The following is an 18,559-nucleotide window of genomic DNA, read 5'->3' as shown; positions in this document are numbered from 1 at the left end:
ACCTCCTTCAGAACCCGGGGATGCACCTCATCCGGTCCGGGAGACATCAGTCTTTAGCCCATTTAGTTTTCCTAGCACCTTCTCCCTAGTAATCTTAACTGAACTCAGTTCCATTTCGTGAGACTCCTGACTAACCGGCACATTGCTGATGTCCTCCACGGTGAAGACCGATGCAAAATATTCATTCAATTCCTCTGCCATCTCTCTATCGTCCATTATAATATCTCCCGCACCGTTATCAATTGGTCCTATATCAACCCGTGTCTCTCTTTTACTCCTTACGTATTTAAAAAAACTCTTAGTATCCTTTCGAATGTTATCCGCCAACTTCCTTTCATAATTCATCTTTTCTTTCCTAATGACCTTCTTAGTTTCCCTCTGCAGGTTTTTAAAAGCTTCCCAGTCTTCTGTTTTCCCACTAATTTTTGCTTCTTTGTATGCCGCCCCTTTTACTTTTATTTTAGCCTTCACCTCTCTCGTTATCCACATTTGTGCCTTTTTTTCCATTCAAAACCTTTTTTCTTGGAATATATCTATCCTGCATTGTCCTTATTTCCTGTAGAGATTCCTTCCATTTCTCCTCCGCCGTCCCTCCAGCTAGCTTACTCTTCCAATCCATTTGGGCCAACTCTTCTCTCATACCATTGTGATTTCCTTTGTTCCACTGAAATATCGATACACCAGTTATCAGCTTCTCCTTCTCAAACTTGAAACTGAACTCAATCATATTGTGATCACTGGTTCCCAGTGGTTCCTTTACCTTTAGTTCCCTAATCACCTCCGGTTCATTACACAGCACCCAATCCAAAATAGCCGATCCCCCGGTGGGCTCTTCAACAAGTTGCTCCAGAAAAACGTTCCTTAGACATTCCACAAACTCACTCTCCTGAATTCTACCGTGTTGCTGGATTTCCCAGTCCACCTTCATGTTAAAATCCCCCATAATTATCTTCACATTGTCACTCTGGCATGCTTTTTCTATCTCAAACTGCAACTTATCGTCCACTTCCTGACTGCTATTAGGGGGCCTATATATGACTGCTACTATTGTCCTTTTACCCTTGCTATTTCTTAGCTCCACCCATAAGGATTCCACCTCCTCTGACACAATGTCCTTTCTTTCTATTGATTTTATATCACTGCTAACCATCATGGCCACACCTCCCCCTCTGCCTACCCACCTATCCTTCCTATACACTGTGCACCCCTGGACATTCAGTTCCCAATCACATCCATCATAAAGCCATGACTCGGTGATTGCCACAATATTGTATTTATTAACCTGTAGTTGTGCCACTAGGTCATCTACTTTATTCCTAATGCTACGTGCATTTAAATATAGTACGTTTAGTCCGGCATCTGCTATTGATTTTGTTGTGCTTCTATTGTTCAGCAGATTATCCTGACTTTCCACCTGTCTATCCTTCTTACCATCTTCACTACATACTATCTTAGACATGTTCCTATATACCTCATCCCCTATCCTAATATTCTGTATCCTAATATCCTGATTTGTTGTACTTCTATTATTCAGCAAATTATCCTGACCTCACCTGCCTGTCCTTCTTGCCATCCTCATTGGACTTGTTTCTATAAACTTCCTCCCTTACCTTAGCATCTTGTAACCTAACATCCTGGTTTCCATCCCCCTGCCAGATCAGTTTAACCCCTCCCCTACAACTAAATTAAACATTCCCGCCAGGATATTGGACCCTTTGGAGTTTAGGTGCAACCCATCCTTAGCGAATAGGTCATGCCTCCCCCAAAAAAGGTCCCAATTATCCAAAAATCTGAAGCCCTGCCCCCTGCACCAGTCACTCAGCCACACATTCATCTGCCAGAGCTTTCTATTCTTCCTATCATTGACACGTGGCACAGGTAGTAATCCTGAGATTACTACCCTTGAGGTCCTACTTCTCAACCTTCTCCCTAATGCCTTGTATTCCTCCTTCAGGACCTCTTCTCTTTTTCTACCTATGTCATTGGTACCTACATGTACCAAGACTTCTGGCTGCTCACTCTCTCCCCTCAGAATATTCTGGACCCGGTCCGTGATATCCCGTACCCTGGCACCAGGGAGGCAACACACCATCCGAGACTCATTGTCGGTATCGCAGAATCTGCTATCCGTACCCCTTACTATAGAATCCCCAATAACCACTGCATTTCGCTTCCTCTGCTGGACCACAGTACCAGGCATGGTGCCAAGGTCCCGGTTGCTGAGGTCTTCCTCTATCAGGTCATCCTCTCCAACCGAATCTAAAATGAGATATCGGTTTTTGAGGGGGACCGCCACAGAGGTGCTGTCTACAAACTCTTTATAACTCCTGTCTACTTCCTGCTCGCTCTCCCTAACCAACCAAAGGTCATCGAGCTGCAGCTCCAGACTCTCAATCCGTTTCTTGAGGAGCCGCATCTCAGTGCACTTTGCGCAGATGTAGTTATCGGGGAGTCTGGTGGTCTCCCAGGGTCCCCACATCTGACACTCCAAACATAAGACCAACCCCAGATGCATACTGCTGAATACCACTGAGTTCAACAAATAAACTAATAACTTACCCCCTCTCTATTAGTCTCGCCTCTTTCCCGCTCTCACCGAAGCCCGTTGAGCCAAAGCCTAACCCACTCTGCTCCCTCTCACTCTGCTGCCCGATCCGACACTGCCCGCTGGATATAGTCTGCTTTTTAAATCGCCCACGTGCTTCCGAGTGACGTCACACGCCTGCGCAGTCACTCGCCGCTATCCCGAACACTAGAAAAAAAAACTCGCTTCTTGTTAATTTCCAGCACTCTCCATTCTCTGGTCGCTGGAAAGAAAACTGAAGGTAAACCTCTGACTTTTAAATCGCCCGCACGCTTCCGAGTGACGTCACGTGCCTGCACAGTCACTCACCGCTATCCCGAACGCTAGAAAGAAAAAAAAAACTCGCTCCTCGTTAATTTCCAGCACTCTCCGCTCTCTGGTCCTATGCTTCTGTCCCCTTTGTCAAGAACTCAGCTTCTACAGAAGTTTTAACCATACACTGGCTTCATAGTTCATTTGTTCACATCCCATGATATGCCTCTCTGAATGTTTTACACAATCAGTGTTTAGTTTGTTCTTCTTTCACCCCATTTTATTGTTCCTAACAAAAATACTTCTGTCATTTAAATCAAAAAGAAATTAGGTCTTTATTTTTTCATTCACAAGATAATTAAGCATAACTAAGGGTGTAACCAAAACTTTGACAGAAATGTCAGTTTCATCATAATTGTGGCATACTTTATCATGCCTTAGAATCATAGAATTATAGGGTCATACAGCATAGAAACAGGTCCTTCAGCCCATCATGTTCTTGCCAACCATTAAGTAACTATCTATACTAATTTCATTTAACAGCATTTGTTTTAGAGCCTTCTATGCTTTGGTGATTCAAGTGCTCATCCAGATACTTGTTAAATGTTTCAGAGAGTACTTGCCTCCACTGAGGGAACGCATTCCACATTCTACTCGCCCTCTGGGTGAAACAATTCTTCCTCACGTCCCCTCTAAACATATTACGTCTTACCCCTTACACTAAACCAATTTCTCTTGTTTTTGACACCAATACCACGGGGAAAGGTTTCCCATTTTCTCTCCTACCTCATTACCCTATCACATATTTTTACGCACTTCTATCATGTCCCCATTCAGCCACCTCCACTCTAGGGAAAATAAACTCAGCTTATCCAGCCTCTCCTCAGAAATGAAACATTCATCTCAAACAACAACCTGCCGAGTCTCTTTTGAACTGTCTCCAGTGCAATCATGTTCTTTCTAAAAGTTTGATGACTAGAACTACAGGCAATACTCAAGTTGTGGCTTAACCAATGTTTTCTAAACTTGTACCACATTTTCCCTGCTCTTATATTGTATGCCAAAGTTAATGAAGGGAAACTAAGCTGTATACCTTTTCCACCACTTTATCTATCTGTACTACCACCTCCTTGGACTTGTACACCAAGGTCTTTCGGTTACTCAGTTCTCCTTAGGATCCTACCATTCAAGGTGTATGTCCTACCCTTATTTGTCCAAACAAAGTGCATCACCTTGCACTTATCGGGATTGAATTCCACCTGCCATTCCTCTCTTACCAACTGATTAATATTGTTCTCTAACATAATACTATCGTCCTAACGATCAACAAAACCACCATTTTTGTGTCATCTGCCTAATTACTAATCACATCTTCTCTATTCATAACCAAATCACTATTGTATACAACAAACAGTAGGGGTGCCAGCACTGATTCCTGTGGTACACCACTGGTCACAGGCTTCCAATCACAAAAAACAACCCTCCACCATCACCTTCAGCTTCCTATTACCAAGCCAATTTTGGATCCAATTTGCCAAGATGTCTTGGATCCAATGGGTTCTAACGTTTAGGACCAGTTTCCCATGTAGGACCTTGTCAAGGGCCTAACTGAAGTTCATGCAGAATACATCAACCACATTGTTCTAACTAATACATTTTATTACCTCTTTCAAAAATGTGATCAAATAAGGTCAGACAAGATCTTCCCCAAACAAGGACACGCTGACTGTTTATGGTTAATCCTTGCCTTTCCAAGGGCGTTACATATAAATTCAGCTGTGATTTACACAAAGTTTCACATTTAATTTCAAAAGTCACACCAAACTATTCAGACATGATTCTTCCAATTCTCACGACGAAATTTTATTTTTATTGATTTCCATAGAACCATAGAACCATACAGCACAAAACAGGCCCTTCGGCCCACCATGTTGTGCCGTCCATCAAACCACCCTCACACTATCTAACCCTTTCCTCCCGCATATCCCTCTATCTCACATTCCTCCATATGCCTATCCAACAAACTCTTGAACCTATCCAATGTATCTGCCTCCACCACCACCACAGACAGTGCATTCCATGCACCAACCACTCTCTGGGTGAAAAACCTCCCCCTGACATCTCACCTGAACCTCCCACCCATAACCTTAAAGCCATGCCCTCTTGTCTTGAGCATTGGTGCCCTGTAAGGAGGCGCTGACTGTCTACTCTATCTATTCCTCTCAATATTTTATATACCTCTATCATGTCTCCTCTCATCCTCCTCCTTTCCAGTGAATAAAGCCCTAGCACCTTAAGCCTCTCCTCATATTCCATACGCTCTAATCCAGGCAGCATCCTGGTAAATCTCCTCTGCACCCTCTCCAATGCCTCCACATCCTTCCTATAATGCACCGACCAGAACTGAACACAGTACTCTAAGTGTGGTCTAACTAGAGTTTTGTAAAGATGCATCATCACTTCGCCGCTCTTAAACTCAATCCCACGACTTATGAAAGCTAACATCCCGTAGGCCTTCTTAACTGCTCTATCCACCTGTGAGGCAACTTTCAGTGAACTGTGAATATGAACCCCCAGATCCCTCTGCTCCTCTACACTGCCAAGTACCTTGCCATTTACCCTGTACTCTGCCCTGGAGTTTGTCCTTCCAAAGTGTACCACCTCACACTTCTCTGGATTGAACTCCATCTGCCACTTCTCAGCCCAGCTCTGCATCCTATCAATATCCCTCTGTAAGTTCCGACAGCCCTCCACACTGTCCACAACACCGCCGATCTTAGTGTCGTCCGCAAACTTACTAACCCAGCCTTCCACCCCCTCATCTAAGTCATCTATAAATATCACAAAAAGTAGGGGTCCCAGAACCGATCCCTGCGGGACACCACTAGTCACTGCCCTCCAATCTGAGGGCACTCCTTCCACCACAACCCTCTGCTTTCTACAGGCAAGCCAATTCCTAATCCACACAGCCAAGCTTCCCTGGATCCCTTGGCCTCTGACCTTCTGAAGAAGCCTACCATGAGGAACTTTATCAAATGCCTTACTAAAATCCATATAGACCACATCCACCGCACTACCCTTATCAATCTTCCTCGTCACCTCCTCAAAGAACTCTAGCAGGCTTGTGAGGCAAAATCTTCCCTTCACAAAGCCATGCTGGCTGTCCCTAATCAGTCCACGATTCTCTAGGTGTTCATAGATCCTATCCCTTAGAATCCTTTCTAACAGCTTACCCACCACAGACGTGAGACTCACCGGTCTGTAATTCCCTGGACTATCCCTACTACCTTTTTTGAACAAGGGGACAACATTTGCCACCCTCCAATCCTCCGGCACCATCCCTGTGGACAACAAGGACTCAAAGATCCTTACCAACAGTTCAACAATCTCCTCCCTCGCCTCTCGAAGCAGCCTGGGGAAAATCCCATCAGGCCCCAGAGATTTATCTGTCTTGATATTATTCAACAACTTCAACACATCCCCTCTCTTGATATCTACAACCTTGAGAACATCACCCTTACCAGCACTCCCTTCCGTGTCATCAAGACCCCTCTCCTTGGTGAATACCGAAGAGAAGTATTCATTGAGAACTTCTCCCACTTCCGCCGCCTCCAGGCACATTCTCCCACCTTTGTCTTTAATCGGACCTACCTTTACCCTAGCCATCCTCCTACCCTTCACGTACGTGAAAAAGGCCTTTGGATTTTCCTTAACCCTACCAGTCAACGCCCTTTCATGTCCCCTTCTAGCTCTCCTCAGCCCTTTCTTAAGTTCCTTCCTTGCTACTCTATATTCCTCATTTTCTATATATACTTGAAATATTATTTCAAATCTCTTCAAATTGTATCCTTAATTTTCCATAAATTGTTTCTATCATCATGATGTCAGCATGATGCTTGCTCTGCTGTAAAGATTTCACATTCTCCACTGCCATTCGTCTCACTCATGCATATTTCAAAAGAGGGAGAAATTTGTGTTTGGTTAACAGCTCCAAACACGTAGATATGTATCAGCTTCTAGTCATACACATTTAAATCAAATAACTTTAATCATACTGAATGTGTGAAGGTGGGTATTAACTATGGTAAATACATGCACGTGTTTGGTATCAGGGACCAATTTCTAGCTGAGACCCCTCCCCCCACTCACCCAGCCCACCCACCTTATCAGATTCACTAAGTGATGAAAGGACTGGAGATTGTGCTTCAGGTAAATTACAAACTTGAGACAAGAACAAATTTCATTGTGTGTTAGTGGACCACCCTTAACCAAAGTTATTAGTATGGGCTACAGGCAGCAGAATGATGGGGGCTGATCAAACAACAAGGCGTAAATTTAACACAGCAGCTGTGTAATTTATAATTGTATTGACTTTTTTATGATGTTGCTGGAAAAGTAGACCTTGACAGTCCTGTTAAATTAATCCACTGTAAAAGAAAAAGGCCTATGCTTGGTACAAATATAATTATTTTTGACCTCCTATAACTTATCAAGTATTAGCAGATTTTACTGTAATTAAATAGCCACTAAAAAGACCAGAGGGAAACAAATCAGATCTTGCAAATGATGATTCATCCATGTCATTATATGCTGCACAATTGGGAAGTTAAACAGTTTAACTCAGAAAGTCATTGGTTCATCCACATGCACTTATTATTATAGAATGTTGAATGGCACTGGGAAAAGAAGAAATCCTCCAGATACTTTAGAAAGAACAATGTATAAATGAATCATTGATATCTATATTTTCCTGGGGACCTCAAAACAAGACATACTCAGTGATGTTCACAATCACTAACACTGTAGCATATTTCATTACGAATATGATTAACACATCCTAAGTCGACATAATTACCGATCAGGGCAGAGGAACTCTAACCATGCACTTCATGGTTGACACTTGCAGTTACTTAATTGAGAGATTTTCAGTGTGATTCCCCCTGTGGCTGTGTAGGAGTTGGGGAGGGCAGGAGTTCATTCAGTTACTATATACTCTCATTGTTCATATCTACCCTTTTCCATAGCTGCAAAACTGTTGCTGCCTGAAATTTTCCCTAGACCAGAAACAATTCTACCACTTCAACTTCCTGCACTGAATAATTTAACTTATTTATCTTCCATAATTCACTCGGACCTCAAAGGCATATTCCAGAGGACAATAAACCACGCATTTGACATCAGTTAGACTTATAACTGCAGGCCAAATGAAATAGAAGAAACTGGGTGGAATGGCTCAATTTAAACAGATCCTACCTGTACTAAAGACTAAAGGCAAATTCTGCATTTGTTTGCAATCTGGAATCAGAACCAAAAATGCTGGAAATATTAAGGCCACTTGACCTTTCGTCAGAATGTCATCAACCCAAAAATTTACCTTCAGTTTGACAAAACATTATTCCTGGACTACAGATTAGAGAATTTTTTTAATATAAACCAGCACCAGTTGTTTTAGTTATAAACTTCCAGTAATGAATCTACAATAGTTATGACTTCAAGTTTAATGTTATTGTAGCTGAATGATATGAAAGAGAAAAGTCTGAGAGGGGACATGTACTTCTACAAGTTCACCTTTTGGGTGCGAGCCATCAATATTTAAACCATTTTCTGACAGTAGATTACAAGATTCCATTGGCTTCCTAATTGCTGAAACTCTCAGCTGGATATATTAAGCATCAAGACACTTTCAAGAAAAAGAATGGTTCCACCCTTTTTTTTAATTTAACACTATACATGATTCTTATGATTAGTTATTTACTTCCTTTCTCCATGTTTTACACCCCCCAAGAAGAACATACTATACAGATGTTAAGTAAAAATGGTGCACCATTATCTAAATTTATGCAGAAAAATTGCAGCAGTTTGGCTGATCACTTTTGTTAACATTTCGGCTCTCACTAATGAGGTGGGCACTGCCGTAGATTCAAATCTTGAGTGATACTGTAGGACAAAACCTTCATTGGACTGACAAGTTATCAGCAGCAACAAGTTTACCCTCAGATTCAATGTAATTACAGCCTTTCAACATTCTACACAAATCACACTTGTTCTTCCCGCATTCTGCATAAAAGACTCTCAACATTTAAAATATGGTGGGGGGGGGGGGCAACATAATATGAGAAAAAAATGATTTGGGGTGTGTTCAAAGTTATAATTCGACTTTCCAGTTTGCTGCTATTCATAAATCTTGGAAACCAAGCTGTCAATAGCTTACAACATCAAAAGAGCTTATTTGATATTTTGGCTCACTATTGTGATCCTGTGTTTCTATTTATAGTTCTGGTATTTTATACCAGAACACTGAATTAGTCAGTTTTATGAGGAATACAGTAATCAAACTACAACTCTGAGGGAAAACAGATTTCATCCAGAGGTCTGAGAGTGCCATTTACAAGTAGACTTCTTCCACTCTTCATAAATGACCTTTTATTTTGAATCTATATTAATGCAACTGATTATTTAACCTACCAATAGAAACACACGTAGACTTGTGACAAGTAAAAACTTCTGGATCGCCAAAGCAAGACCTCAGTCCATATGTAAAAACAGTTATCCTTCAACTAAGATTCATCCTCAAGGTTCTACTCTAGTTACAGATTTTATTATATTCATATATAAGAATTGGTTGTCTTTGACAAGGCCAACATTTAATGCCCATCCTTAATTGCCCTTGAAATGGTTCTGGTGTTCAATGGTATGTATAACTTTGTATAACACTAAAAACTTGGCAGCTTCTCAATCAGCAAGGCTTGATATTTTCAATGGTTTTACAATGAGAATGGCACATAAAAATGTTGGTACATGATTAATCGTTGAATCTGTGTTGATGGCATTTGCAATGACTGCAACAGCACACTCAGTATTGGAACAGGGCATTACTCACAGCACCTTCCAAATTTCTGCATTTGACTGTACCTTTAGAGATGACAAGTTACTGCCAGTCTTAAACAATAATGATACCAAGCACTAATATTTTCACGAGCATAACTGACAACTTTTGACCAATGTCTCATCAACCTTTATTATATAGACTTGCTATTAGGAACAGATGCCAAACACCTCCTGCAATGTTGTCAACTATTGTTTAACAATTTGGATGAAATGTAGATTACCTAGGTTCACACGAAGAATCAACTTTGCTTTCTTTATTTCGAGTGTAATATAATCTCCTTGTTGTCCTTCTCCATGGAATATAATACCCTCATTCTCAGATGTCTTAAACTTCAGGGAAATGATATCTTTTAAGGTTTTCATTTTCTTATTTTTAAATCTGTAGGACAGCAGACTGTAGCCATCAAAGTTGATAACATCTGCCCCTGAAACAAAGAAAAGAAAAGGTATTTAGCATGCCGAAAACAACAAACAGTTTGTAGAAAATGTAGTTACGGATAATTCAATAGCCAAATCAGAACTTAGTGAACATTGTGAAAGGCATTGTAAGAATAGCTGATGGCACAACTGTTGCACAATCAAAACCAGTTTAAAAATTACTGCTCTGCCCAACATTAGCATTGTACCGTCTCAGCATATCATTAGGACTTATTTCAGTTAATTCCTTAAACAGGGTAATTTGACAAAATACTTACGTACAGTATAAGATATCTTAGATATCTTAACTTTCAATGCAGCAGTTCACATGTGCTGCTTCGTAATTATTCAATTTTGTTAACTTTTGGGCTAGATTTTGCAATCAGCAATGAACAAATGATATTCCCCATTCATTCAAGCTGCCCATGCCCAAGGATTTTCTTTTCACATCTATACTGGAACCTAAAAAGGATTAATAATCCAAAACAGTGTCACATCCTTTATTGGGAATTTGGGATTTGCAAGAACAGACCATTCAAATGATACTGTCCTTAACCCATCGGCCTCTGGTCTGAACTATAAGTAAAAACTGGAATATTAAAGTCAGTGTCAGATCATTTATGGAGAGCAAAATAAGGATAGAATGAAGGATGGCTGAGAAAAAGATAAAGGATACAATAAAAAATACTTTACTTTTTCCAATCCTACATTAAGAATTAAAGGTTGAAAGAATGAGAATCAGCCTCAGTTAAACATTGCATGTTTGGCAATAATTAAAATGTACATCCTTAAAAATGTGCTTGCACCGAATGTGTTTTATGGATAGCTGTCACATAAATGCCACGGCTTTGGGTCTTTAAGATGAGTCTCCTAGTGAGATCCAATCAGATCATAACTGATGAAGGAGCATAGCAAATCAGCTACTGCCACCTTCCTGATTCCTGTGTTCAACAGTGAGCGTGCAACTGCTGGAGACTGGTGTCTGATTTGCTCTTTAATACCTGTGTGTGCTTATAGCTTCACCATTATTTTTACTGCAAAATTTGATCTACTGTTTCAGCTGTGACTAATATAGCCACATGCCTGAACCATCTCAGGACTGTAATTGCTATTCATGGAGATTAATTTCATAAATGCAATCTTCTTTATTACTTTGAAAACTAGGCATAGATCCATGTTAAATAGATTTCAGATCTTCCAATTTATGTCACTTTTACTGATTGTCAGCCTTACTCCTAATATGTTATTGACAGTGATCCTCACTTATCACATTGAATTAACAGCTGACAATATCTCAAGAGAGAAAAGCAGGGAGAGGCAAACAAACAGAGCCAGAGAGAAGAGAAAGCAAGTAAAGGGTAGAAAATGCAATAGTGTGACAGGCGAGAGTTAATGCCTCTGATATTTAAAAGAATGTGTGGAAGGGAATGAAGGGAAGTGCCCTTAAATATCTTAAAGCTTTTCTCTGCAGGTTTTGTATCTGGGTGAGAAAGACTGCAACACAAGGTCACAGCCAAGGAAAAGGATCTGCAGCAAAAAATAAACTGCACCTAAAACGTTAACAATCCCTTTGCCTCCAATGATGCTTGTTTTCCCGCAGAGTTATTCCAGCAGTTTATTTTTTGCTCCAAGTTCTTTTTCGAATATAAGGTGAGTAGACAACAAAGAATATATTGTTCATAACATAAAGCAAATGTTACTTGAGCTTCATAGGATTGTTGTTCGGGAGAAATGGCAGAAGCAGACAGCAAGCATTTTATAAACAGCAAGTATACCTTCCTTGAAAGAAAGCAATCCATGCCTAACAATCCTTCCCTGCAGCTAAGATTGTCCATCTTTGTGGCTTTCTCAAAAGCCAGCTCTGCAGCCTTTCAGCGCAATCACTTTCTTCCTGTAATGTGGTGCAAGAACTCTATGAAGTATTCTAACTATGGTCTAATTAATATTTTGTTGCGCTTCCAGAATAATGTCTTGGCTAATAAAGGACCTTTACAAGGTGTCTTCAAATTGAAACATTAACTCTGTTTCTTTTTTTGCAGATTCTGCCTCACCTGCTGGCTGCTTCCAGAATTTTCTGGGTTTTTTTCAGATTCCTAGCATCTGCAGTTTAATGACTTTCATTTAAAGTACGCTTTACCCCTTTTCTACTTGCTTCACCACATTCAGGGATCTATGGATAGGTACTGCTCCATTTGATCTCAAACCACATTTCATCAACTTTTGCTGCAGCTAAGGTTCAGAGGAAAAGAAAAGGAATATTAAAATACAGGCATGTAAAAACAAAAGGGATGATGTGGCATAATTAAAAGATGGGATTGATCCTTAACTGTAAGTTAAAGACAAACAAAAATAATAAACCCAACAATGAAAAAAGGAACATTCTGGGAAATACCAAGAGTTTCATGCTGTTCCTGTTGGAATTTATTCAGGAAGTTCAGAATCCTTCACAAATAAATAATCGCCAAACTTAGAGAACCATAGAGCAATACAGCATGGATACAGGCCCTTCAGCCCAACCAGTCCATGCTGACCACGATGTCCACCCAGAGAGTCCCAATTTCCTGTGTTTGGCCCATATCCCTCTCAGCCCTGCCTCTCCATGTACCGATCCAAGTGTTTCTTAAATGACACTATTGTACCTGCCTCAACCACTTCCTCTGGAAACTCATTTCATATATTCACCCACTGCCCGAAAAAGTTGTCCCTCTGTTCCCTTTTAAACCTTTCCCCTCTCACCCTAGCCTACGCCCCCTAGTTTTGGAGTCCCCTACCATGAGGAAAAGACTGTTACCATCCACCTTTTCTATGCCTCTCATAATTTTAAACACTTCTAAAAGGTTGTCCCTCATTTTCCTATGTTCCAAAGAAGAAAGACCTAGCCTGGCCTCTCCTTGTAACTCAGGCCCTCTAGCACTGGGAACAACCTCGTAAATCTTTTCTGCACTCTTTCCAGCTTAACCACGTCTTTCCTATAACGGGATGACCAAAACTGTACACAGTATTTCAAGTGCAACCTCACCAACAACTTGTACAACTGCAACATAATGTCCCAACTCCTATATTCAATGCCCTGACTGATGAAGGCTAGCCTTATAGAATTTATTGATCAAGTCTTGTGCATTCGCAGGCAAATCATTGATATAAATAACAAATAACAAAGGTCCCAACATCGACCCCTGCGGCACACCACTAGTTACTGGCCTCCATTCCAAGAAACATCTTTCAACCACCACCCTCTGCTTCCTGCCTCCGAGTCAATTTTGAATCCACCTAACTAGCTCTCCCTGGATTCCATGGGACCAAACTTAGTAGCTGAAATCTGCTGTAGCACTTCACATGGATTCCAATGGTAGGATATGAATTTGTTGCAATTACCTGCAGTTCATCTGAGGAATCTGCCCTGCAGGACGTATTGAGGTTGGCCTTGGCAAAGTAACAGTGACTGTTCATTTGAATCGAGAGGACTAGATTTGAGGGAGGAAGAGAGCTAAAGGCCATTTAAGATTTTGTATTAATTGAGTTTGCTATCATGCTTTTAATTGCTTAAAGATGTTTTAAATACTTTTAAGTGATGTATTTCAATTCACAAAGTATTTTTAGTTGTCACTCAAGGCCCTGTCTGGGCACAGATGGCACTTATGAGCAAGTCAACTTTGAAGAATCTGCAACAAGTTATGTCTTCTGTTCACACATTTATCGGCAGCTAATAAAGATAAACACTTCAGGACCAATAACTTTTGGAAGAAAAATTCAGCATTTTCTTGGATATGACTGAATGCGTTCATTTTAGTTGCTTTTTTTTAAGTAGTGGATAGAAAAAGATCAGCAATTTTTTAATAAAATGTATTTAATACCAGGCTGTGAAACAATAACTAAGCAAAATGTTTTCCTGCATTGAAAAAACTTTTTATTCAATAAATTTTATATTGCAAGCAACTGAACTGGCAACAGAAACAAAATTAAGTTTTTGCATTTAAACAAAAACTTCAATTTGAATTATTTTTTTAGACTCTATCTACTGCCTTTGTTGTAACATAATGAATTATCAAATGGTACAAGCCTCACTCTTACCATGATTTCCTCAGTTGGAATTAATAAACAGCACTTAATGCTTGAGCAAAATATTGTAGCAACAAACTTTCATTCATATACTTTGTCAACGTCACTGGTTGGAGCAGTGTTTTACTAGTGGTTAAAATATTAGTTTGTTATCTCGGAAGTCAAAATAACATGCTGGCAATACCATCCAGTGTTCTTTGGGTTTTGAAGAGAAGATTATAGTCGAACAGTTTTTCTTGGCAAGATGAATTAAAACTTGGAATTTAAGTGTCATGTTTAATTAGTGAACTCTGGGTACCTGACAGATAATTCCACTTGGTAAGCATCGGTCAGCAAAGCAAGAAGGAACACTAAAATTCTTGCAGTGTGCACTGTAACATCATCGTGACTGTTACTATGAACATTTTGTTGCAACTATCCTCAAGGTTTTTCACAAGCCATATTTCATTGCTCTCACAAAAGACGCCACAGTACACAGTTGAGAGGTTGAAATGTTTCTTCAGATTTTGAAAGCCCACCAATTGACTCAATAACTAGAGGCTTTAATTAAATTTTTTGATATTGACAACATTGTTTTCTCTCTCCTTTTGCTGTATCTCAAAAACATAAAAGCTTCTTGAGCCTATTCCACCATTCATTTCTGGCTGATACTGTGTCTCAAGTCCATTTTGTCGCCCAATTCCTATATCTCCCAACTTGCTTTTTATTTAAAGTCAATTGATCACATTCTTGAATATGTGTAAAGACTCTCAGCTACCTTGAGGTAGAGAATTGCTCTGTGTAAAGAAATGTCTCCTTATAGCTGTGTTACTATGTAGTTATAATAAAGAACTACAGTTCCCAGCAGGCAATGCAAGGTGTCACGGGGGGAGCAGGAAGTGGCTAGAAAGAGCGGGAAAAAGCAGCCAGCCTGTCTGTTGCAAGTCAGTTGCAGCCTGTTGTTGTTTTTGTTGTCTTAATAAATGTCCAGATGTTAAACCCATGCCAAGTTTGTCTCGTGATGAAGAACAAACATAACAATAACTAAATCTCAATCCCAAAACAAACCCCCCTAGGTTCTGAACTCAAACAACTTCTCTGTTCAATCCTCTCAATCCCATTCAGAACTTTATGTTTCAATATTATTTCTCACTCTTCTGAACAAGACGATCCTCACATTTTTTGAATCTATACTGCGCTGGCTCTGAGGCAAGTGTATATCCTCCTTTAGATATGGATACCAAAACAGCACATTATGTTCCAGATGCAATCTCACCAAAGCTCTGTACAATTGGAGCAAGATTGCTTTGATATTTCATCCATCTTTCAGTAAAGGTTCCCAATTGGCTTCTGAAATGTTTGCTGCACCTGTATGTTAATTTTCTGCCTTTCTTACACCAATGCATACAGCTTCTTCCGTATACCAACAAATTGCTAATTTCTCACTATGAAGCAATAGTATTGTCTTACTACTCTTCTTACCAACATGATAAACCTCAAATTTCCCCAGGTCGTCCTCAACCTGCTGCCTCCTTGTCCACTCGCTTAGCCTACCTATTAACTTTCGCAGACCCTTTGCATCCTCCAAATTTCAATTCCCACCTACTTCCAAGTCATCAATGAGTTTGCTTACAATATGCTTACTCCTTCCATCTCTTTCACCAATATAGATTGCAAATAGCTGAACATCCATCACTGATTCTTGTGGTATATCACTGATAACAGTATACCAACCTGAACCAGTAAATCCCTGCTCTGTTTCGTGTCCTTTATCTCGCCTCATTTATTATCACTGAATCCAAACCTATGAAGCTCACTTTATGATACAACTGTTTCGTGTGGTAACTTGTCAAATACCTTTTGAAAATCTGGATATACTGATTTCCCTTTACTTACCTGCTAGTTACAACCTCAAAAAACTCCATTAGATTTGTCAAAATAATTTGCAGTCCTTTGATTCTACTTTCATGATGTACCATAATTTAAATCACTCTGCTGTACAATTAAGTACATTCCCAATGTTTTCATTTCTGGAATGTGAAGATTAATACTTCAGTCCAGAAGCAGCCAAAATCCCTTTAATAATGCCAGATGTTCTGATCTTCCAACCTCCAGACCAGTTTCAAAGTATATCATGTATTATGTGCTGGAGGTAATTCAAAGATATTTAATTCAGGTCACTGGGCTCAAGACGCATGCAAGACCTGAGGAGCTGCACTTTTTGCATTTCTGCACCATATCAGCAATTAGAGCCTCTCCTAAAATGCAGAAACTCCTCTTTCTCTGGTGAGGAAGTAAAGATTCCACAAGGGTACACCATCCGTAGCTGAGAATGGTATCAAATTGAAAGAAAAGGCATACAATGTTGCAAAGATTAGTGCTAGGCTGGAGGACTGAGAAAACAGCAAAAGATGACTAAAAAAACCCCAGAAAAGATGGATTGTGAGAGTAAAGAAGCAAATAATATAAAAAAACATGGAAATAAAAGCTGGAGACACGAGAGAGTGGAATCTGGAGCAACAAACAATCTGCTGGAAGAACTCAGCAGGTTGAGCAGCATCTGTGAGAGGAAAGGAATTGTTGATGTTTTGGGTTGAAACCCTGCATCAGGATCAATAAGAAATAAGAGCTTCTATGGATATATCAAAGAGAGTGGATGGTAATTGTTGGTTCCTTAGGAGATGAGACTGGAGATTTTTAAATGGGAAATAGACAGATGGCAGAGATTCTGAATAATTCTTTTGGAATAGTCTTCAAGGCAGAAGATGCTGAAAACATAATCAAAAGCCTATAGGGAGTGAGAAACAAAACAATCTCTATCACTGGAGGAAAAAAGTACAGGGTAAACTAATTGGTCTGAAGGCTGACAAGTCTTCTGGATCTGATAGCCTTCATCCAAGGGTCATAAAGGAAGTGGTTGTAGAGATATTGGCTCTGTTGAAAAAAAAATGCAAGATTCTGGAAATCTGAAATAAGAAGAGAAAATGCTGAAAAAACTGAGGTCAGGCAGTATCTGTGGAAAAGGAAACAGTTGTTTCCATTTCAGTCAAAGACCCTTCATCGGAACTATGGCTGTGCTGATTGTAATCTACCTAAATTCCCTAGATTCTGGAGACATCCCAGAGGATTGTAAAATTACAACTACAATACCATTATTCAAGAGAGCAAATGGAAACAGGAAACTATGGCCCTGTTAGCCTAACTTCTATTCTTGTAAAAATTTAAAATATACTATGAAGGAAGTAATAGCAGGACATTTTAAAAAATCCAGAAATCAACCATGCAAACTCATCATGCATTTCACTGTGTGTTTTGATGTATATATGACTGATAAAGAAATCTTATCTTATTTTAATCATGGCTTTATGGAATGGAAATCATATTTGATAAATTTGCTATCTCTTTGAGGATGTAGCAAACAAAGTTAATAAAGGAAAACTAGTGGATGTAGGGCATTTAGATTTCTAGAAGGCATTTGATAAGGTGCCACATAAAAGGTGACTGAACAAGAGCACACAGCATTGTGTGTAACATATCACATAGTTACGAGATTGTCAAACTACCAAAAACAGAGAGTGAGGATATACAGTATGAGTCATTTTTGGATTGGCAAACAGCAACTGGCTGGGTGTCACAGGGATCAGTGCTGGGATCTCAACTATTTATAATCTATGTCAATGAATTGGATGAAAGGATTGAATGTACTGTAGCCAGGTTTGCTAAACATGACTATTTTTACACAAAAATAGGTGTGTTAGCAAGTTGAGAGGAAGACACAAAGGCCCCGTATAGAGATATGGATAGGTTAAGTGAGTGAGCAACATGGGTAAATGGAGCATAATGCAAGAAAACACAAGGTTATCCACTTTGGAAGCAAGAATGCAAAAGCAAATAATTATTTAAACAGAGTAAAACTACAAAATGTTGCAGTGCAAAGATTTTGGAGGACTCTTGTACACTTTGCATGAGAAGTTAAATTACAAGTACACCATGTAATTAGTATGGCTAATGGAATGGATTATAAATATAGGGAAATTTTGATGCAACTTTATATGACCCTGGAGAAACTGCACCTGGAGTACTGTGTGCAATTTTGGTTTCCATATTAAGGAAGGATGTTCTTGTATTAGAGGCACCACAGAGAAAATTCAGAAGATTGATTGGTAATTAGTAACTGGTTTATTATTGTCACATGTACCGAGGTACAATGAAAATCTTTGTTTGCAAGCCACCCAAACAGACCGTTCCATGCAATAAGTACATCAAGATAGTACAAAAGGAAAGACAATAATGGAGTGCAGAATATAATGTTATAGTTACAGAGAAAGTGCAGTTCAGCTGGATAATTAAGGTGCAAGGTCGATGACAAGGTAGATTGAC

At 39.7% G+C, this 18,559-nt stretch overlaps 1 protein-coding gene across 1 annotated transcript in view; it reads right to left on the bottom strand.

Annotated features, from left to right (window-relative positions):
* Nucleotides 1-18,559, bottom strand: part of cntnap2a (contactin associated protein 2a) — a 1,327,865-nt gene that overhangs the window by 712,753 nt on the left and 596,553 nt on the right. The window contains 1 exon segment of the mRNA XM_052015905.1: nt 9,946-10,149. Coding sequence (XP_051871865.1) covers nt 9,946-10,149 — 204 coding nt within the window.

The sequence above is a fragment of the Pristis pectinata genome, chromosome 5, assembly GCF_009764475.1.
Source record: "Pristis pectinata isolate sPriPec2 chromosome 5, sPriPec2.1.pri, whole genome shotgun sequence".
Classification (NCBI taxonomy): Eukaryota; Metazoa; Chordata; class Chondrichthyes; order Rhinopristiformes; family Pristidae; genus Pristis; species Pristis pectinata.
This window is presented reverse-complemented; position numbering and strand designations above follow the sequence as displayed.